Source organism: Columba livia, chromosome 2, assembly GCF_036013475.1.
Source record: "Columba livia isolate bColLiv1 breed racing homer chromosome 2, bColLiv1.pat.W.v2, whole genome shotgun sequence".
Taxonomy (NCBI): Eukaryota; Metazoa; Chordata; class Aves; order Columbiformes; family Columbidae; genus Columba; species Columba livia.
This window is the reverse complement of record NC_088603.1, coordinates 120,806,328-120,828,977: the sequence shown is the minus strand read 5'-3', so window position 1 is coordinate 120,828,977 and position 22,650 is coordinate 120,806,328. Positions and strand designations below refer to the sequence as shown.

The following is a 22,650-nucleotide window of genomic DNA, read 5'->3' as shown; positions in this document are numbered from 1 at the left end:
GACAGGGTGACCTGCTCTTAGCCAAGTCTGGTGTTTTGTTTGGTGCTTTTTGGAAAATCTGTCAGAATGACTTCTGATCTTCTGTGACCTTTCATTGAATGACATTGTTATTTAGAATTCCTATATAAAAAGCTTTTTTACTGACTAGTATCACAGAAGAAATTCTGCAGACTACTCTTACCTCTCAGTATATACTCATCCTGAAGAAAACGTTCAGCCTCTAGTATTTTTAGATTGGATGCTGAAGAACTGGAATATAGATGGGGTTTTCTCTCATTTCCAGGATGATTCTGCCCTGTGTCGTGAGGCTCCAAAACATTTTACAGCATTTTATATGTAGAACATGAACTTTTGAACTCTGTACTGCCTGAGGTGTGAGCAGTGTTACAGAATCACAGTCAAGTCCCAACAGCTTTGCTGCTTCTATTTTTTTTTTTCCACTGCCCATTAAAAGCATCTTGCAAATGTAAATATGCTTTCAGAGAGGTCTAGATATGCTGGATACATTGGATCCTTTTCCCTTGTTCTCATATAGGATTCTGATCTAATAAGTAAATCATTTATCATGATAGCCCATATACCCTGGAGCTTGCAAGAGCCAAGTTTACCTGCTGTATTTGTATTCTGTCAGTGATGGATGAGTTGTGATTGTGCTTGAAAGACTTCTGCCGTGGATTTTATGCCCAAATCCATTATGTCCTTTTCTCTTGAATTCCTGTTTGTAATTTTCATGACTCAATAAGTGAGTCTGGATTTTGAAACTTCTTTGGGGTGGAAGAGCCCTAGGACTATCTACATTGAGTGGTTTTGCATGCTCTTCTGCAAAGCCATTGATGCTCTGCGTGTTTTTGTACGTGAAATAGCATTTCATCTCAGCCATTCTGGATCTACTGGGTCATTTGCAGATGTGTCAGCACCCCTGTATGCTCTCAGTTACTTGGAGACATTATGTTGCTAAATCATGGTGTGTGAAGCACCTAATAGTCTGGTATGGATCAACTCTTTGTTCAGTTGGATAGTTCTTTGAGAAGACTATTCAAGGCTTTTCAGTTGAAGAGTTTAACTTCTTATTCTGTGTATCTGTGTAAGTAGACTTGCTCTTTCTAGCAAGGCTAACTTTCTTGGGTTCTTTGCCTATCTCCATGTCTAATGCATGGACAGGCCAAGCTGTTTTCCCAGAGACCATGGAGACGATAGATGAGCACTTACAGTGACGCAGCTAGCGAGTACAAGCTTGTGCTTGTGAGATATTTGTAGTGAATTCACAATGTCATATTGAATCATGGTTATTTTAGATAACTGATCTTTATTTTTTAAATAACTAGTCTATATGTAGGCTATGCTTCCTACCATTTGTATCAAAACCATTGATGCTTATATTAATTATTCACTTGATACTCTGAAGCTTTTTAATACCTTTGTACAGGTACTGCCTTAGTGTGTTATAGTTCAGGTCAGTTACTGTATCATATTAGTAAATTCTTGTTTAGCTTGCTGTTTGCCTGTGTCTTCAAAATGAACCCCAGAACTGTCTAAAATAGTCAATAATGTGACCTTGTCATCACCTAGAATTAAAGGTTAAGGGTGGTGAACAAAACCAGGAATGGTTTATTGATGTACTGTTTCTGCATTAGAAGTGTCTGTAATGTTTATATGAATTTGTTGCATATACATGGATTGTTTAATTTCCTGTTATTGTTAAGTGCTATACTGCGCTTCACATACAGGAAGTCAGTCAGAGTTGTTGAGGTGAAGTTGTGCTTATGTTATGCATAAGAAAGTGTTAATATGCTTGCTGTTGTCTTCTAGGGTTTCAGTAAACCAGCTGTTTGTTCATCAAGTATATATTCAAAGAGCATAATGTGACTTTAAAAGTTATTATCCTAAATGCGTGACGTGACTTGATACAGAATTTCAGCATCCTATCAGAACTTCTTGGAAGAAGATTGCTGATAACTTAAAAGTAATGCAGAGGCTGTCATCTTTTAGCTGATAGCTTAGTAGGTGGATATTCAGAGTGCGACACATCACAGCACTTACAAAACTTAAAAATATCTATTTGTGCAGAATAAAAAGTAATATTTCTTTTAAAATATTCTACTTCGATACGGACAAGTCACCTGTCTCTATTACAGGAATATGTAAAATTAGACGCACAAATATGCTGATAGTGTCATCTTCTCTTCCCATTTTTTTCCAGTGTGGCTGATCTGAAACATGCAATTCAAACAAAGTATAAGATTGCCATTCAGCACCAAGTACTGGTTGTCAATGGAGGAGAGTGTATGGCACCAGATAGAAGAGTGTGTAGTTACAGTGCTGGAACAGTAAGTGCATACTGCATTTCTCACCTCAACTGTCATGTTTAGGGGAAGAAAAACATGTTTTACTAAGGGATTTTAAAGTATTGTACCGTTTGCTGGGTTTCTTAGCTTAGAAAAAACGCTGTTGATGTATTCAGCTTATAGATGTAGCTCTTAATGTGTTCTTAAGACATGTTACCCATGTGATGGAATAATTGGTGATTGAAGAATAAGTTGCCTTAATGTTTGGCTTCATTTTCTTTTTGAATGTAGGACACCAACCCAATTTTTTTATTCAACAAAGAAATGATCTTGTGCGAACGTCCACCAGCTATCCCCAAAACCACATTTTCAGCAGAGAATGAGATGGAATTGAAAGTAGAAGAATCTCTCATGATGCCTGCAGTGTTTCATACGGTAGCATCACGGACACAGCTTGCTGTGGTAAGTAAATTCTTACTGCACTTGTACACCAAAGGAAGATAACCTTTTAGATGTCACAGGGGACACTTGTTACAAATTATGAAATAGTTTGTTCAAAAGACAGTAAGAGTAGCATATTAGTGGTGCTGTATTCTTCAGAGCCTTTGTCTTGAAATTTTAAGGTAGGCATTGTAATGCGTTCGTTTCTTCAACGTGTTCAAAGCTTTTTTCAAAAGCATATTGTAATAGAGCTTTATGGATGCTTGTGTTTACAGGATTTGCAAGATAAAAGCAGTCTGTTTGCTTTGGACCCATGCCTTAATGCTCTGCCTTATTTTCAGTGTCTTCAGTCTGCCTCAACCTGTAAACAGAAGAGTTTGTTACTTTGAAAATGTTAATCCAAGTAGAAAATTAGCAGTAGAATTTTTAAAAGCACCTTGCCAAGATTGTGTTTCATCTTATATGTCTAAACAACTGGTGAGGAATTAATAAAACTAAGCTTCCTTTTCCTAAAATTCAGGTCTTTTATTATTGAGTGCTGGCTTTTACTTACATAGAAAACAGACTTGTCAGATTACCAATTTGATTACTTTTGTATTATTTTGATAGGAGAAACTAGTTTTCTGCAACATGGTCAGTAAGATATCAAGTGTGCATGCAGCAGGAGTGGCTGCATGTTCAAGAGAGTGACACAATGCCTTCAGTAGCTGGATTATTTTTCTTAATGTTAGCAAATACTGTCCTAATTTGCCTTTTCAAATTTTGTATTATAAATGCATTAAATATTTTTCATGTCTCTAAAGATTATTTAAATATTCAACAGCTAGGAGTGAGGAAATGGTTATGTGTAGCACTTAAAACAAAATGAATAGTAATATATGTTTTTAGCCTGTTGTCTTGGTAATAAGGTTTCTTGGTTTCAATGACAACTTGAATGTAGACCAAAAGAATATTTAGCACTTTAAGGAGCTGTTTTTTTTGTATAGCTGAATGCAGGCAAAAGTGCCAAGTCTTGCATATAGTACAGGGTTGGATTTGTTTTTTCTCCTTGGCTTCCTGACCTGTCAGGACTGGGAAAGTTAGCCTAAATAATCTGACCTTGACATACTGTCTGATTTAAGGTCAGGATTGAGTCCAGCAGACTGTCTTCCTCTGTCTGCCACCTGTTGACAGTTCTGCTGACTTAGTAACAAGGACCTTGAGTAATTAGGGATCTGTGAATCATATGACCATCATACCGAGAAGAGTGTATTTCAATGTGAATTCAGCTAGGAGTGGGAGGTTTTCATTTGTGCTCCTTGAAGACTCTGAGGATTCTGGTTTAGGCAGCTGAAACCCAAAGTGCTTTAAAACCTTGTTTTTTTCTTGTGGGGTGTTAAGATGATCTTATAAAAGTCAGCAATACTGATATATGTTAAATGCTTAATGTTAATTCGGTATGAAAGTGGGGATGTAGTAATTACTATGGTCTTTGTGCTGTATTTAGGGTAACAGAAGTGAAAGGTGGTAGTACCCAGTCCCACATTTCTTATTGTTGATATTTTATCTTCTTTCTTCATGCTGTGTCTAATTTTGTGGTCTTGAAGATTCTTAATTTGGTTTGAAGATTCTTAATTTTGATTTTGGTCTGGTAAAGTTAGTATACTCTGATAGAACAAATGTAATTCCTCTGGAGTAAGCTTTTTATATTCCAGGAGTTTTATGAAAAATACTCCTACTTAGACTTGAAAAGAATTGTTAATGCTACCATCTCTTCCTCCTTAATTCTGAAGGATTTATTAATATGCAGAGCAAACAAGTTTATTGCAATGTTTCTGCTTTTTAATTAATAATTTAGAACTTCACTAGCTCATTCTGGTTGACAAGCCTTCTGTAAGGGAAGCCCATATTTCGGAAATGCTCTTCAAAGTCTGTGCGTAGAGTGCAGCTTTTATTGGCCAGCTGGAGCTAGAATATTTAGCTGGGGACTGAAAAGTTTATCTGGACACAGAGATCCTGAACTGTTTTGCAAGAAGAAAATCTTTCAATACTTGATGGCACCTGTTAATGTTATTATGGGTTGGAGGGTGGAATTTGGTATTTAAAGGTCTTTAAATGTGGATTTAAGTAGAATAGAGTTTTTGTTTTTAGCCTGCAGATTTATCTTGAAAAAGATTATTCTCTGTTCCCCAGCTCTTCCTGTTCTTCCTTGCTTGTAAAAGGGCTACAATTATATAACTTAGAAAAAAAAATACTTAAGTGAAAAACTTAGAAATTTATTTAAAGGTTAAATAAGTGGTATTATTCTTAAATCTGGAACACCTCTATACCCACAGTTAATTTTACCCAAGACTGAGGTCTTTCAAAACCATTGGCTCTCTGTTAGGCTGTAATGACGCATTGGGTACTTCTTTGGGAGTTCAGGGGAATGACAAAACTGTCATATATGGTGGAAGATGAGCAAATAGACTATCGTTTTACATGTACCAAGGTGTGGAAACTGTGTAAAGGAGTTAAGTATTACAGTGTTGTACTAAAGCAGTTTTTCATGATACCTGCTTGAAGCATATTGAGCAGTAATTCAGAAGAAACTGAGGGAGGGCTGGGAATGTGGTTAGAACATTTATCTTCCTCAAGTTTCATCATGAGACTCTTGGCTGGAAGAGGGAGTATGGGATATTAATCCTTCTCAAAATTGATGAGGATCTGGGGGGAGCTATAAAAGCGCTGAGCCTCTGTAGCTGTGAGATCGATGCATCCAAAGGCACACTGAGAGTACCTGGGAGAATAATGGAAGACTTCCTGCAAAATGGGCACTAGAAATCTACCTTATAATGAACCAAGATTTGTCTTTTTATTGATTTTAGTGAGATAGTAACCTGCTTTACCAGAAAAGCAGAGTGGTGGTACTTGATGGAGTGTTTTTGCCTATTGTAATTATTTGACATAACTACATTTCATTAATTCATATTTACTACTAATATGTGATTAAAATGTTTTATGTTAGGAAAATGAAAGTTACAATCTACCTCATTGTTCATGATAGAAAGTCTTACCTATTCTTGTCAGCAATAAGAAACAGTGATGTATAACTGTGTAGAAGTGGAGGAGAATATTTTGTAGCTACCAGTTTATATTTAATTTGACATCTGTTCTACCAAGAGGATATACAGTATGATTTTTAAATCAGACTTGATATGAAATTGTAAACAGCATAGGAAGGAAGTAGTAAAAATTGCTTAGGAAATTGCTGCTAACTTGTGCAAGAGCTCTTTGTCATCTCTTGTACCTCATGCCCTAAGTCTGCTTTAGTAGTAAGCAAGCTTGTGGTGTAGAAGATTATGAATATTTCAGGGTGTGAAGACTTTTATTTCTATCTTATTTCTAACTCATTTTAAGCATGCCTGAAAACTGTTTAATTTAATCAAGTCTTTCAGCATCTGTGACATGAACTGTATATTGCTTGGCAACTGCGCTGTAGAACTGTATGAAAGGTGTTGTTCGTTTGTTTGTTTTACCTTACCTTATTTTAAATCTTATTTGTACTGTAGGGAAAGGTGCGGAGAGAATTCTGGTTCACTTTTTTCTGACCCATACTTTGTATACACTGGTATATTGCTTTTTTTTCGTACAGTAACAAGTAGTTCTGGATTCTCCTTTAACAAGTATTTTTATTAATCCATGCCTTTCCATCATTTTTTGCCTATCTAAAGCTGAAAGTTATCCATTTAAATTCTACTTTTGCTTTCTGCGTTTTTTTTGTCATAATTTTCAGATATCTGTAGTTACTATTCAGGTATGAACAAAAGTAATCTTTTAGTTCACAGTGGAGGCCTTGGCATCCTTATGGGCTTGTGTCCATATATGCTTAGGGTATAGGTATATGTAAAAGCAGCCATTATTTTTTTTCCCAATTGAAACTATTTTCGTTAACTTACATGTAGCCTTATTTAGATTTAATACCTACTAACCAAAAATCATTTCTGTGTGAAACTTGCTACCTCTTGTTTGGCTTTCCACTGTACAGTACTGTGATTATCATATCAAGATCTCATTTTATTCTTTCTTTTTGCTTTCATGATATAACATCTATACAGATTTTCTTAAGTTCCTGTTGATTCACCAAGATCTCATTATGTAGAATTCAAAGATTCAGTAGCTTTAAAGTAGTTATGTCTGTTACATAAACTTGTTCCTTTCTTGCCATAGGTTTTATCATATGTGGCATGATATCTTTGTTTTACAAATTTCTTTTAATCAGATCTTTTTTGGTCAGTGTTTGTGGTATCTACTGTCTGGCTTTTAAATGTCAGTTAAAGAAACTTTCTAAGCCTATCTTCATTTTATGTCTCAAGTGTCCTGGTTTCCCTTTGACTAAAAACTTTCCTTTGAGAAGTCTGTACCTAAAGGGCTGTAGCGTGCCCTTTTACAAAGAGCCTGGTTTCCCACCTCTCTTCCAGTTCAGCAGTTTTGGCCTTGAGCTGCAGTATGTGGACAATGAGGTACACAGTGTGTTTGTAAAAAGTTACATACACACCAGCTTAGGAAGAGACAAGTTGTTCTCTACATAGTGCGTTGCGCGATAAACTATGTTGTGTGAATCTTATCTAACCTTGAGGTCTTTTAACACTGTTGCTTAAAATGATTTCTGGTAGCTTAGCCTTTAGGAAAGGACTTTTTTTTTTCAGTTAGTGATCCAGCTGAAATTCCTGTGTTGTTTGTCCTAGAAGAAGGATATTGAAACTTGGACATTTTGTTAGTGGATATATTTTATGTTTCAGGTGATGCTGTTGCTGTCATCATCAAACTGTCAATTCTGGTCAGTTTTTCTTTGAGAAATAGAAATGAGGATGAGAAACTATGTGGTCATTTCACTTGGTTGCCTAAAGCTGTGGCTGTAGTCATCGTACCTAGATCATTCTTGGTTTAGTTCCAAACACTTCATAATACTTAAGCCAAGAAATACAGTCATTCTTCCTGAAAGCTGTTTGTATACTATTTAGAGAAATGCTCTTTCAGTTCTACTAGAAAGCTGTTTTGAAACCCTTTGGGAAAGAGTTACTTTAAAATTTTAATGTTCTTTTAGGTGTTGTAATGTCTGTAACAATTGTGTAGCTAAATTAATTTAGCTAAAAAGGATGAATAGCATTATTAGTCTAATAGACACAGTTCTGGCTCCTCCACAAAAGTCCGGAGTTGTTTGTAACTCAGATTAGTGATCAATATCATATCTTAAAGTAGTGCAGCTGGAGGGGTGTTAGGGAATAGGGTAAAAATGGAGTAGGTTTCAGTTTACAGCATACTGACAGATCTACCCTAAGGCATACTAAAAGATACAGCATTTGTTTTGGTTGGCCTTTGTAACCAGAACTGTTAGTTCAAGCCTTTAGAAAATTCACCAGGAGAAGATGATTTGTGTGGCTTGGAATCAAGCTAGTAGAAGTTACCACTTACCTTGCACCATGGTTTGCTTCCCTGGCTGTGGCGGTTTATGTCAGCTTCTCAGTATTTTCTTCTGTGGTGAACTCTGTCACTTGACTTCTCTAAGCCCACTTTTAATGTTGGAGTGAAGAGCCAGTGAAAACAGTAATGAAGAAAGTCATTAAGTTATGACTTGCAGAATAACTTGTTCCGAGTATGTCATAAGTTATGTACTGTGTGGAGAACTGTCTGAAGGATGCGGTCACCAAAAATGACGAATATTAAAGGAGAATGAAAGGAGAGAAATTGCCATGAAATATCCAAGTCTCTCTCACAGTGAAGTTAACTGTTCCAATTACAGATTTTAAAAGCTAAAATATTGAAGTTGGTTTATCTAGTTAGCTTTATTGATGTTTTAGTTGGAGCTGTATAAATTATAGATAATGGTCTTGGTTACTAATTTTGGTAAGCAAGAGAACAGTAACCTTTTGTGGAAGTGCTAATCTGCTGTTATAGTATATGGGCATGTGTAATTTCACTTTCAAGGATCTTTTTTTTTGGTTTGAGGTTGATTTTTAGGGTGACTGAAACCTATAAGGAGTCCTTTCTACAGGATTTCAGACACATGGCGATAGAGGACTTTGATGACTTGTTTCCTTTTACTACAGGGTTGTAGAGAATGGAAAGAACCCTGCATTTCCTGAGAACTTTTTGTTCTTTAGAGGTAAGTCCAAAGACCACTTAAGACAAACAGACCTTCCCATATTTTCTTAATTCACATGAGCAGAATTATGACAGTAGGATGCAAAGACAGTGTCTTGAAATCAATGGCAGTTAATTTCTGTTTTAGATAAAACATACTTTGTTGCTTCTACTGATTTTGGTTGAAACATACTAAACAGAAGTAATTGTAATCAGATGAATCACCTAAATTATTATGATTGAAGGAAATAATTCAAATAAATGTTCTGTTAAAGCACCCAGCCAAAGATAAAAATCTTTCTGTTGGGTCTGTGAATTTCTTGACAAATTAGGAAGTGAGGATGCCTTTATTTACAGCAAGTTGAGATTAGCCTGGATTTATTCTAGTTTTGTACTGGTGATGGTGATTTTGAGGTCCACATTCCAGTGTTGTGGTAAAGCTGTCACTGTTGTAGGTATGCTGGTATAACCAAGATGGACATAGCTCTACAAGGCAACTGAAGTTAAATTTTTGCTCTGTGAACCATTGGGTGTCTGCCAGCTATCCTTGAGAGGACCTGTGAAAAATCAATGACAAAAGCAAGCCTGTTGTTAGGCAGGCTTCATTTTCTATGCTGGAGCTGGCAACTTTACTGAGAAGTGTTAAAAATATGTTGTATTGCAGACCTTTATTTAGATGCCTCGCATAATTCGGGTTTTACACTGTATTCATTTAGCAGAGAGCTGCTGAATTCTTTTCTGCATACAGACATACTGTTTGTCACAGAGGTGGACAAAACTAACCCAAGCGAAGGATAAACTCAGACTTTATTTCGTGGCAACACCAAATCAAAACCACAGAAACCAGTGAGCAACAGGGACAATTGCAAAACCAGTCAGCACTCCAATAACATTTAGCACTATCCATGCAAGTCCAATGTGCCAGTGTGCCAGTTGGGGTTTTATTACTCATCTTGTTACTAGTCCTGCTGTGGCCAGCAGGACTAGGGAAGTGATTGTCCCCCTGTACTTGGTGCTGATGAGGCTGCATCTCAAATACTGTGTTCAGTTTTGGGCCCCTCACTACAGGAAAGACTTTGAGGTGCTGGAGAGAGTTCAGAGAAGGGCAACAAAGCTGGTGAGGGGTCTGGAGCACAAGTCTGATGAGGAGTGGCTGAGGCAACTGGGGCTGTTTAGTCTGGAGCAAAGGAGGCTGAGGGGAGACCGTATCACTTACTACAACTACCTGAAAGGAGGCTGTAGCATGGAGGGTGTTGGTCTCTTCTCCTGAGTAGCTAGTGATAAATGGAGAGGAAATGGTCTGAGGTTGCATCAGGGGAGGTTCAGATTGGATATTAGAAAACATTTAATCACAGTATCACAGTATGTTTGGGATTGGAATGGACCTCAGAAGATCATCTAGTCCAATCCCCCTGCCAGAGGAGGAACGCCTAGGTGAGGTCACACAGGAACATGTCCAGGGTGGGTCTTGAATGTCTCCAGGGAAGGAGACTCCACAACCCCCCTGGGCAGCCTGTTCCAGTGCTCTGTCACCCTCACTGAGAAGAAATTTCTTCTCAAATTTAAGTGGAACCTCTTGTGTTCCAGCTTGATCCCATTACCCCTTGTCTTATCATTGTTTGCCACCGAGAAGAGCCTGGCTCCATCCTCATGGCACTCACCTTTTATATACTTATAGACATTAATAAGGTCCCCCTTTAGTCTCCTCTACTCCAAACTAAAGAGACCCAGCTCCCTTAGCCTTTCTTCATAAGGGAGGTGCTCCACTCCCTTTATCACCTTTGTTGCCCTATGCTGGACTCTCTCTAGCAGTTCCCAGTCCCTGCATGGAAAGGTCTGTGAAGCATTTGAACAGGCTGCCCAGGGAAGTGGTGGAGTCACCATCCGTGGAGGTGTTTGAAAAACATATAGATGAGGCTCTTGGGGACACAGTTTAGTGCTAAATTTAGGTTATGGTTGGGCTTGATCTTAAGGTTCTCTTCCAACCAAAATGATTGTATGACTCTACTACATGGTGACTCACAAGAATGATGATCCAAAGCACGTGCACACACTCGCAAAGGGAAAACTCTCTCAAGGACAGCCAGAAGATAAATTGCTTGCCCAAAGGGGCAAGAACTCACTCAAGGTTATATCCAGAAGTACTGTTTGCTCACCAAGGGCGAGTTTGAGGGCTGTCAGTCCTGGGAGGTTTCCTCATATGGTGTCCCAGTCTGAGGGTAGAGATTTCAATGACAGTTCCTCTGCTTTCAGACCACTCAAAGAGGCTCTTTGACAGGAGAACTATTTATAAACTGGTTGGATCTGAGCTGTGATAATATTTGGACATGGACCAGAAGCTTTTCTGGGCTGAGGTGCCCATTGGGTTGGGACCCTGTCTGTTGAGTGGGGGGTCTTGCCTCCCTTGCTTTCCTGCCGGAGGGCTGTGTGTGACTGTGGGCACCATACCCTGGTGGGTACGTGGAGGTCAGCACCCAGCCAAGGTGTGTATGTGACAGCTGCCATGCTGGGGTAAAAAGGGCACAAAAATAAAAGAACCAGTGGCTGCCATGCTAGTTGCCCTGGTCTTTATCAGGACAGCTGGATCTGCCACATGGGTTATGTGAAATAGTTCAGTCTTGATCCTTCTGTAGTGGCCTTAGGAAATCTCCCCAGAATTGTTGTCTATGGAGATGGTAGGAAGAAAAAGCCAAATCACTTGAAGATGTGTTTCAGTAGTGAGGGAGTGATAAGATATAGCTGAATAGCTTTTAAGTTCTGAACTACTTTTAAGCTACACAGATACTCCAAAGGAAGCAAAAAGCTTCACTACTTCATTTTCTTGCTGCACACCCTCCCATTTTGAAAGCAGGGTTGTAGAACTGACTGAAACAGTGTTTTCTTTTTGACCCCACCTCTTCCATACAGCATTAAAAATAAAATAATGGTTTATCAGAGTGTTCTTGTTTGTAGTGAATGAGGCATGGACTAAGGTGCGAAGAGAGACATTTATTACAAATTCAGGCTTGCATTTATACTTGCTATGATGCTTGACCAAGCATTTGCTGATTTGCTAAGTTAGTCATTACATAAGCAATATATCTTGTGTTCCCACCAAAACTGGGGCATTTTTTGTTCTATCACAAGTTACCCCCCTGTTCTTGATGTATCAATCAGTATACAGTCCTTGCTTCTTGTATTTTTCCACCAATGCTTATTCTCACACTGAATCTTGTAGTCTCTCAGAGGCCTGATGGCAGAATACTGCCACATCTCCTTCCTCTTTTTTTAATAATTGCATAGCCATTACACGATTACAGCTTTTTTTCAATCATTCGTTGTACACAGGATAAGACACGTGGTATAAAATCAGAGTAAGTAACAAAACTCTACATATAAACATTCTAAGCACTGGGTTAAAGAAACGCCATGTTTCACAATTCTCTATGGCACCCATAACTGTTACAGAATAATTACTTAATTTTCCCTGCATAGTGTTTAACACAGAATAATGAGCTCCTGTGTCAACTAAGAATTCTGTTTCCCTGTTCAGGATCTATATTAGTATATTTTTGAGCTGTCTCTTTAAGATGGTTTAAAAACTCAGTAGGAGATTCCTTATGATCCTGTTTAATCTCAGAAAGTTTTGGCATATTTATGATTTTAGGCATAGCATGTCTAATCCCATAAAAAAATCACTGTCAATAACGATTCCGCCTGTCCCTCGATATAAGGATATTAGGATCCCACTCTGGATCCGCCAAGGGACAGTATTGATCTAATGTTCCCTGTATATTGCCTGCCAATACCTGTTCTTCAACAAACCTTTTACCAGTTTTCACAAACATCTCCCTCTCAGTACTATCAAACAACATCTTTAACATAAGGCCAATTTCTTTCCAGTCTGGATTTTGAGTCTTTATCATAATCTTGAATGCCTTTTTCCTGCCACTGGACTAAAACATCTCTCTGACATATCCACTCTACCTTCTTGGCTATACTTTCTCTGTACCTTCTTTCATTCTCTGTACTTTCTCTGCTACACATTCTGAATCTGATTTGGCCAACATTTGTGGTATTGCACCACAGGGAGTGATTGACATATATGTCTATAGGGGACACATCAAACCCTAAACTATTTAGATACTGATGTGTTGTGAAATTTAGATAAAAGCAAATAGGTGCCCATAAGGTGGAACTCCTGTGGTTCAAGGAGCAATGCAGGAGAGTCATTGAACTTGTACAATTTATCACAATACCATGTAGCTTTTTCCCTGGCAGCCTGTCTCGAAGTATCCCAACACCACCACCATGGCTGCGTAACTCCTGGTTTGGTGCAATTTCTTCCAACAGTTTCATTATATAAGGTACTTAAACATCGTTCTGTTACCGGCACTCCTATTAAGTATGTACGGAAAGGATCTGTTGGTGTGGACAAAGAAACATGCAGCATAGTTGCACGGGTTAAGTTAGCTAAGGTAAGCCATACATTTTCTTACTGAATCAGTTCTCTGTTGACAGGCCACCTGAAGACTCCAATGAGGAGGCAACATAAGGTCCTACACATCTTGACACAATCCATTTCACTTGAGAACCTGAAGAGACACAAGCATAACCCCTCCCCAGGTTATTAGATCAACATGTCCTGACCATTCCTTAGACACAGAATCTTTTACCATCCTTAGAGGCCGTTGCTGTTCTGGTATGCTGGTACTATGCTGCCATTCGTAGCTACTACAGTTCAAAAAATTCAGAACGTAAGAACCTTTCCATAAATGCTCCTGGGACGAGAAGCCAGGCTCTCGCCTCTTTCATTTAGTTAGCATAGCTTCAAAGTCTCTATGCGCTCATTCTACTATAGCTTGTCCTGTTGGTAAGTGAGGTATTCCCGTAATGTGGGAAATGCCCCATTCATTTAAAAAGAAGTGAGCTTTGCTGAAGCAGTAGGCTGGACCACTGTCTGTTTTTATACATGGTGAACTCCTAAAACAGCCAAACATGTTAACCAGTGTTTACAGACATCACGTGTTCCTACAGCAGTGTGTGCGGTAGCAACAAGAAATCTGGAATGAGTGTCTACAATAACATGTATATATTTGAGTTCACCAAATTCAAAATAATGCATTACATCAGTTTGCCATATTTCATTAGCAGTAATCCCTCATGGATTAACATCCTCTTTGGATGGCATAGGTGTGAACTGTTGACAATCAGGGCAGGACATAAGAATGCTCCTGGCCTGATCCATTGTAATTTGAAAATGTTTTAACAACCTTGCATCCTGGTGAAAGAATTAATGTGATAATTTAACCTGCTCGAAGGCTTTAGGCACAGTAAGTGGCAGAGCTAGTGCATCAGCTCTCCTATTGTCTTCTGCAAGAGGTCCTGAAAGGGCAGTGTGAGAGCAGTTGTGCATTGCATAAAAATCATGACGTCTATGATTTATTAGAAACCATGACATTCTCAATTCAGTCATGAAGAAGTTTATCCACTTCCTTGAGAAAAGAAGCTTCAAAGTGGTTAAGTATGCCAGCTGCATAATATGAATCAGTTACAACATTCAAAGGCTCATTACAGAACACCTCAAAAGCCATCCTAACAGCTGTTAGTTCAACAACTTGTATTGACACTTAATCTCTTTTTTTCTACCTTGTGTTCCTAACACTGGGTTTCTGAGTTTAGCCACGTAATTACAACTTTGTGAGTCACCAGAGGCATCAGTAAGAACAGTCTTGCTGTTTACTGGTCATTTCTGACAGTGGCATTTGCTGTACAATGGTAAATTACCAATTTCAGCCCAAAGCCTATGTTGAGGGTAAAGAACTAATATGTTCCCTCTGTCTATTGGCAATTCAATCTGGAAATTCTCATATTTGGTTAATAAACGTATGTAAATTCTCTTTTCTTGTAGGAATAAATATACATTCAGGGTCTATCCTATCCATAGTGTATAAACGTTCTCTGCATTTATCAGTTTTTGCATACATTTCATTAATTGTCCAAGCTGTTTTCATTGGTGTGTGAGTGAGAAAAAGCCATTCCAGCACTCTTCCAGAATCACTTCATGATTTGTCCCATTGAAATAGTACTGCAAAAGTGCTAGCACAAGACTGAAAAACGGTGCTGGTCTTCTTTGCCGGATCAGAAGGGGAAATCGGAGTGCTCTGTGCGCGTTATGCGCAGAGCAGCCCAGCAGGGGACGGCCGGGCCAGGTGGCGGCGGCCCGTCCCCCAGCAGGCGGCGAGGCCGAGCGGGACGAGGCGGGGGATAGTTTCCGCAACGCCCAGGCTAGGCGGGCGGGCAGGCAGCAGCCGAAGCGCCGTGAGGAGCACCGGCCGTCGGGAGGGGGTGGAGCGGAGCAGCCGGGCGGAGGCGACGCCCAGCGCCACCAGCCCATAGGAGAGGAGCTCCAGCAGCCGACACTCCTCCGGTCCCGCCTTCCCCTCCCTTTTCCCTGGGAAGGGTTAATTGGCTCCCCTTTCATATTAACCCTTGAACGACATTCACTCGCCCAGTGCCTGCCTTTTCCTCATTTTGGTTAGTCTCTAGGAGGTACAGCCTTTGAAGTCTGGTATACATACTTTGCGCAATCTCTCTTTACACGACCCAGGGCTCCACAACAAAAACATCTTGATTTCAGTTTTGTTCCCAATACTTGTAACTGTCCTGCTAAGGCTAGAGAGCTGGTATAATGTTCAGCTGACCATATGTTTTGACATGCTCTCACCATGTCTGCTCTAGTACACCTGTCTCTATTTCCCATACCCTGTAACACACACAGACAATTAGCATTAGTATTTTCAAAAGCCAATTGTTTTATTAACAACTCATGAGCTGTGTCATTATCAATTTGTTGCTCCAAAGCAGTTTGCAAGTGGTCTAAAAACTGCACATAAGGTTCTTGTGATCCTTGCAAGATTTTTGAAAAGGCTGTATTGGCATCTCTCCCACCCTCCAGTAACTTCTGAACCGCTTTCATTGCTAGTTTTACTATTACACTATATATGTCTCTGGGATGTGCAACTTGATTCTCTGGCAAAGCATTGGCACCTTCCCCAGCTAAATGACTGCAATCAATTCCTCTTTGCTGATATGCATTATCAGTAGTCTCTATAGTACAGTTATTCCGAAAATCAGATAGCCTTGCAGTATATTGAGTAGTGGTTAAAATCATTTTCAACAAAGAACGCCAGTCATGCAGAGTAAGTATGTAGGAGAAGCTTAACACTTCCAAAAAATTTATAACAAATGACAAAGTAACCCCATTTTCTTTGGCTAATGACCATAATTCCTTTATAACATCCTAAGATACCTGTTGAAAGCCTGGAGTTTGCCTTTTGCGATAGATCGCAGGACATGCCGTAACCGCTTTCCAGTCTTCTACTTTCAAAGCCTCTTCTCTCAATTTATGCCACATGGTTAAATTAGTGTGCATTTTCGGTTGCAAAGTATCGTCTGGGGGAAATAAATCAAGCTTTTGCTCCAGGTCTGTCGGGCCAGGATCAAGGGGGTTGTCGGCTGACTCCCACAAACCATCTTTCATAAAAAGCGTTTGCTGTAGTATACCAGTGGGGGCTTTGTTATCAGCCAACCCTTTCTCCGCTACTGCATCCATGGGTAGTACATTTTTGCCCGATACAGTTACATGATCCCCCTCCTTCCCTGGCAAGGGAGGAACAGAAGGTTCACAGATAGTTGTGACCTGCGGAACTACTTCTGAGTTGCTTTTAAAGTAGTCATCGTTTTTCCCCCCAGTAGATAGATGTTCACAAGCAGCATTATCTCCAGTCTCTCCCTGTTCTAATAGTTCTCGTCCAACTGTGTGCCATGCTTCCAGCTGAAATGTACCAGTTGTAGGAAAGTCCGGCACATGATTAGCAATCCATTCGAATAAAGTCACTGATAGGACTCCTGGTATGTCCTGATTTTACTTAATAAATGCTGAAGGACATCTAGGCTTTGTCTTTGTTCAAGGGATAACTTCCCACCCACTGTTCCCAATTGCTCACCTTCTCTCGGTGATGGGTGCGTACTTTTTTGGTTCCCGGTTCTGTTTCCCTGGGTCTGTTTCCTGGTCCTGGTTTGATTGGGCTTTGCTACCGAAACGACTGCTTCCTTTACAGCCGCGTTGAAAGTCCCTATTCCAGGGCACCATTTGTAGTAAATGAGGCACAGACTCTCTTTAAGGTGCAAAGAGAGACATTTATTACAAATTCAGGCTTGCATTTGTACTTGCTATGATGCTTGATCAAGCATTTGCTGATTAACTAAGTTAGTCATTACATAAGCAACATATATTGTGTTCCCACCAAAGTTGCTGCATTTCTTGATCTATCACAAGTTACCCCCCTGTCCTTGATGTATCAATTAGTATACAGTCCTTGCTTCTTCTATTTTTCCACCAATGCTTATTCTCACACTGTTGACTCTTGTAGTTTCTCACAAGCTCGATGTCAGAATACTGCCACACTTGTTCCCTGTGTTGTTATCTGCTTAGTATATTCTAAGACTAAAACAGTTCTGATAGGTGGACAGTTACTCTGTGAACTTTGTTAGAATGGTATACTTGGTCTCCCCCTAAATTCAGAGTAATATTCCTTATTGTTTGAAAGTAATGAGCTTATTTCATGACATTTCCTAGGGAACCAGCATCAAAATCAGTAGTGGATTCCTGCAGATACAGCTCGTGTTCGGGTTTGCCCATGCAGACAGAATCCTACTGCTTGCTCCCCCACACTCAGAGATAATTTCTTTGGCACTTGGTATAAACATGTAAAAATAACTTTGGGAAGATTTGTTGTAGTATTTTGTGTATGTGCCCTGAAACAGTCATGTCTCTGTTTAGTTGTACAATTTGACTTGTAGTTTATTAGCTTGCAGGTGACTTTGAAAACATTGTATTTGTAAGAAACTTAGCTATGGTTTCTGGCTAATGAATTTAGAGCTCAATGTTAGTTCAGTTTGAGCTCTAAATAGTTCAGAAAAAAAATCTTTTGTCTTGTTGTATTTGATTGCTTTCACAAGGGGATGGTTTTTTCATGTCTTCTACATTTACAACAACGAGCTTCAGCTCATCTGGCAATGAATAGCTGGTTGAATACTTAGGTGGCATTAGGGTATTTTTATATAACAGTTTCTTTGGGCATGTCTCTGTTCTATGACAGATCCTGACACTTATTAGATTGATCGCCCTTCTGTTACATGGTTTCTGAAGAATAAAGAAATATGAATTTGTCACTCTAGGAAATACTGTTGTTTGCTCTCCCTTTTCTAGGAGTCAGACTGCTGGGACACAAGCATCTGGTTTGGTTAAATTTGGGTAAATTGCTGCAGGTTAGAATCCTATATACAGAGTGTCAGTGCTGGTCATCAGTAGCGTAACAAGCAAGATTAATTGTAACGATTTTTTTTTCCTCACTAAATTTGGTAATTTGTGACTTCTGTTTTGTGTTTGAAAGTGTTTTGCTCAGGAAACAACCTTGTTAAAACTAAAATCTTAAACTGACAAAACTTAGATTCTCAAGGAAGTATCCAGAATTATGTATTAGAAGCTCCATAGGACAACACAAATTCATAACTTCCTACTTCCATTGTGAACAGAGTACATAGATCTAGCTAAAAAAGCAAATGCTGGCCTCTAGTGAAGAGCATGACTCAGGGTGGAAAGTCTTGTCCTATGAAGCCTAGTGTATACATTTATGTATTACACATTTGAGCTGTGCCATGCAAAGTGAGTTTGTCCGAAGGAAAACAGAATAACAAAAGTCTCTACCCAGGGCTTTTAAAGAAACTTTTTTGTTTGAAGGTAGAAGTCCTGTCTTTATTTTCCCCAGTAAACTGTGATACTCACTTGAAGGAACTACATTCAAAGTCTTCATGATCAATTTTGGTTTTGAAGATGGCTTATAGTATTTTAGTCTGTGAACTAATGTGTGGTTCTGCATATGTTCTCACTTTTGGAATTGTTCCCAGTAATTTGGAAGAAGGTTGAATTTGAGAATAGTGTTAGTGAGTTGAAAGTAAAATACTTGTGTACATTCCCAGGACATGTGTTAGAACACAATGAGGACATACCTTTTCAGCTTCATGTTTTTGGTGTCTTTTTTTAGTATACCTTAGAGTAAAACAGCCTGTTATTTTAGTTCTCAATATGATCATTGAGGAAACAGTAATTCTGCCATTTTATGTGCTGTGGAATTTGCCTTTAAGTAACTTGTATACAAAGTTGTTCAAGTTGTCGATATTGCATTAGTCAGCATGTGTGAACTAAAATTTTATGGTTGGACTAGAAATAGTCTGAAGAAAATGACTTGCAGGTTTTGGAACTATCTGGATACTGTCCCAGTTGTCTTATTGGTTGATTTTGACTTTAAGAAGTGAGAGCTCATGCATCAAATAACTCTTTTTTTTCAAACTTGAAATCCTTATTCTCATGTGCATAGAAAGTGACCAAAGCTCAGAAAACAACAAGATAAATAGTATATTTACTACAGAGTGATAGAAACTTGTAATAGCTTTTGGTTTCCTTTGAGTTTCAAGTGCAAGTATGCTTGTATATTCATTTTTCATCTGCCGATAGCTTAGGTACAAGTGATTTGAAGGGCAGTGGAATTTTGTCATGCCGCTTGAGACAAAGCTTGGACCTTTAAAAAGAGGGGGGGTGTTTGTGACTTTCAGGTTTGGTCAGTGTTAATTGTGAAAAGTTCAGATAAAATGTTCTGCACTTTTGTGGTTTGTTTCAGGATGATAAATATTGTTGGGCTCAAAGTTCTTCTTAATGTATGCATATGTGCTGCTGTATGTTCAGCAGCAAATAAGTTCTGAAATGTACTAATGTGCTGGGTTTTTAACACTGCTTTCTCACTGTATTTGTTTAACTTTTCTCCATGCATGGTTTTCTCACACATACTAGAGCAGAGGAAGGTTATGTGTTCAGTCCTAGTTCAACAGTATGCTCTACCTGCAAAAAGTACTACGGTTTTATTTCTTGGAGAGTAGATAGATATTAAAACCCAGCATTCACATATGGTCAGGAGGATATTTTCCATGTAGTACGTTATTGATGTAGCATCGAGCTGAAGGATTTATTGTATGACTTCTGTTTTACTTCCTCATTTTGGTATTTGATTAGTAGGCACTTTGCGGGGGGATAGTCTCTTTTTTCTTAAATTGGTAAACTTGAAATAGTTACTTTTCTACTAGTAGTTAAAACTTTGGAATTTAATAGGCATTGCTGTTAGTGCACTTTTAGTAAGATATGGTACTTGCCATGTGTAGGTCTCTGTTTTAACTCTGCCAAGTTGGGTCGTAATTAAATTCTCACCTATGGCAGTAAAATGCCTCTGTCATCCAGTTGTTTAACAGAAAATATTCCACATTGGTTTGCATATACCATGTCTCAGGGCGTGCTTTAGAGTTTTGTGGACACACACTCTGTATCGCTGCTCATCATGCTGCATCTGGTTTATTAATCAGTGGAAGACTTCAATGAATTATGTGCACTGCTGTTTTCTTCATGCATTTCTTCTTGTATCTGATGCACCTGCGCTTCTGCTGCCAGTTCTTGCAATTCATTGTCTTGTTCTGCGCTTCTGCTTGGCTCACCAATTGTTTTCTCCTTAATGGATCTTGTTTGCCAGCCCCTTCTGTTGGATTAGTAGAATCTTGTATGTGTGTACTGAATATTTTATATTAACAGCATTTAATTAATTTTATAAGGTTTATTTGGAGCTGCAGCTTTCACCTGCCTGTTTTGAAGATACTTCTCAGAAAATCATCTATACGCTTTTTTGTCATCTAATTTTTTGTATTTAAAAAGAAAGGAAGCTTTGTTATTTTTGGTTGAAGTTTTAAAGTGTACCATTTTTAAGTGTCTGTATTAAACACATTTTGTATTAATATTTTCTAAATGTCTCACTTTACTGTGGTAACTGTATAAAACATTAATAATCTGACGTGATTTGCAATTTTTGTTGGATTTTTTCTTTATTTTTTTTTTTAGGAAATGTATGAGGTTGCCAAGAAACTTTGCTCCTTTTGTGAAGGTCTCGTACATGATGAACATCTTCAGCATCAAGGCTGGGCTGCCATAATGGCCAACTTGGAAGATTGTACCTACTCTTACCAAAAGCTGCTTTGCAAGTTTGAAAATGTATATTCAAGCTATTTGCAGTCCATAGATGAAATCAAGTTGAAACTTACACAGTAGGTTTGCCATTAACCTTCAGCCTGAGTCTCCGAAGTGACTATATTTTCAACTTATTTTTTTAGTGTTATATGTCTGGTCTTCTAATTAAGTGTGTTCATTCTTTTCTATACTAATAATTTTTTTAACTGACATGTTTTCCTTGTGTTCGTCAGCAGACAGAAACCTGTATTTAATTATGTGGAAGATATGCTCATTAATGAACAGCTGTTTAAGAGCTGGAGTCCTTCCAAATGTGCACTAGAAATAGCTAGATAATACATTTAGACAGTCAACATTTTTAAATACATATTTGTATTTCTGAACTAATTGCTTTTTAATATACTTGAGCAGATATTAATGATGATCTGTGTTGTAAGTATGAAGTCATAAAACTTCATAAAACTTTGGATACATATGTATACCTTTGAGCAGGTGGACATGAGCGTGTATATATATGTGTGTGTATACTTGTACCCTGCAAACTCTGGATGTTACTTCAAGGAAAATATTTGACATCTTTCCGAACATTATAGTATTATGATATTTCTATGAGTGATTTGCCTAATATAATATAAGTGGATGTCAAGTACATAAAGAAATAAAGCATAAATATATTTTACCTTAAAAAAAAAAAAAGTTTAACTTAATAGCTTTTATCAAATCTATAGAAACTGTTTGAACTCTGCTAGTAAGCACTGGTATCTGCACAGGTTGGAAACAGAAGTCCCAGTTGTGTGTTCAAAAAGATTAAAAGGGGGGCATGTCTCAGTTTATCCAACTGTTCTTTTTTCATTGCATTATAAACATACACTTACTTGGACATTTGGAAGAGTTCATGTTCAGTAGTGGAAGAAAGCAAAAATGGTAACTTGTCCTTGCGTGATGTTGATACTGAACACAGTGTTTTGAAAGGGTAGTTACCAAATTAATTTTGAAATATGCTTCAATTCTAAAATAAATAGTACTTTATATTATGGGTGGTTTGTTTCTAAGTTTTTATGTCACATTGGCTTCTAGATAATGATGTTTTTTTCTTTTCACCCTTTTTGAAAAAGCTTGGGTTCTGCTGTTTCTGTCATGGCGAAGATACCACTGCTGGAGTGCCTAACGAGACATAGTTACAGAGAGTGCTTGGGAAGACTGGATTCTTCAGCTGAGCATGGAGGGGCAGAAAGTGAAGAAACTGAGGATGGGAAATCTGCTGAATTGGTGCTTTCTTCTGGTTTATCTAAAATGAACAGTAAATCAATGTTAGCCTCATTTTGCAAGTCAGTTGAACATTCAGCTTTGGAAGGCACAGATTCTGAAAATGTAAAAGATGATAAGGAGTCTGGTCAAATTGCTACTGTCCAGGACAATGAAACATCAGTAGAACTGAAAGGTGATGATCAGCCTTCCTTCAATGTGTCTTTGTTAGACTGGATAAATGTTCAAGATAGACCTAATGATGTTGAATCGCTGGTCAGAAAATGTTTTGATTCTATGAGCAGGGTAAGTTAACAATTTTTTGAAAATCATATTATATTGCATTGAATGTTGCTGGTTGGTGGTTTGTTTGTTTTTTTTCCGGATGCTGGTGCTTTTGCAATGGCTCAACTTTTTGTAGCTTGTTGTTTCTCACGTAACTTTCTGAATGGAGACCAAAGCAGAAGCTGA

The 22,650-nt window shown here is 38.4% G+C and overlaps 1 protein-coding gene across 4 annotated transcripts in view; it reads left to right on the top strand.

Annotated features, from left to right (window-relative positions):
• RB1CC1 (RB1 inducible coiled-coil 1) overlaps positions 1 to 22,650 on the top strand; it is an 82,085-nt gene that overhangs the window by 17,214 nt on the left and 42,221 nt on the right. For 3 of the 4 annotated variants that reach the window (XM_065053536.1, XM_065053534.1, XM_065053535.1), the window contains 4 exons: positions 2,201 to 2,327; positions 2,577 to 2,747; positions 20,809 to 21,011; positions 22,050 to 22,485. In XM_065053536.1, the coding sequence (XP_064909608.1) occupies positions 2,201 to 2,327; positions 2,577 to 2,747; positions 20,809 to 21,011; positions 22,050 to 22,485 (937 nt within the window). Of the gene's footprint in view, positions 1 to 2,200; positions 2,328 to 2,576; positions 2,748 to 8,794; positions 8,851 to 20,808; positions 21,012 to 22,049; positions 22,486 to 22,650 lie in introns of those variants that run through there. The other variant, XM_065053537.1, reaches the window with a different exon arrangement.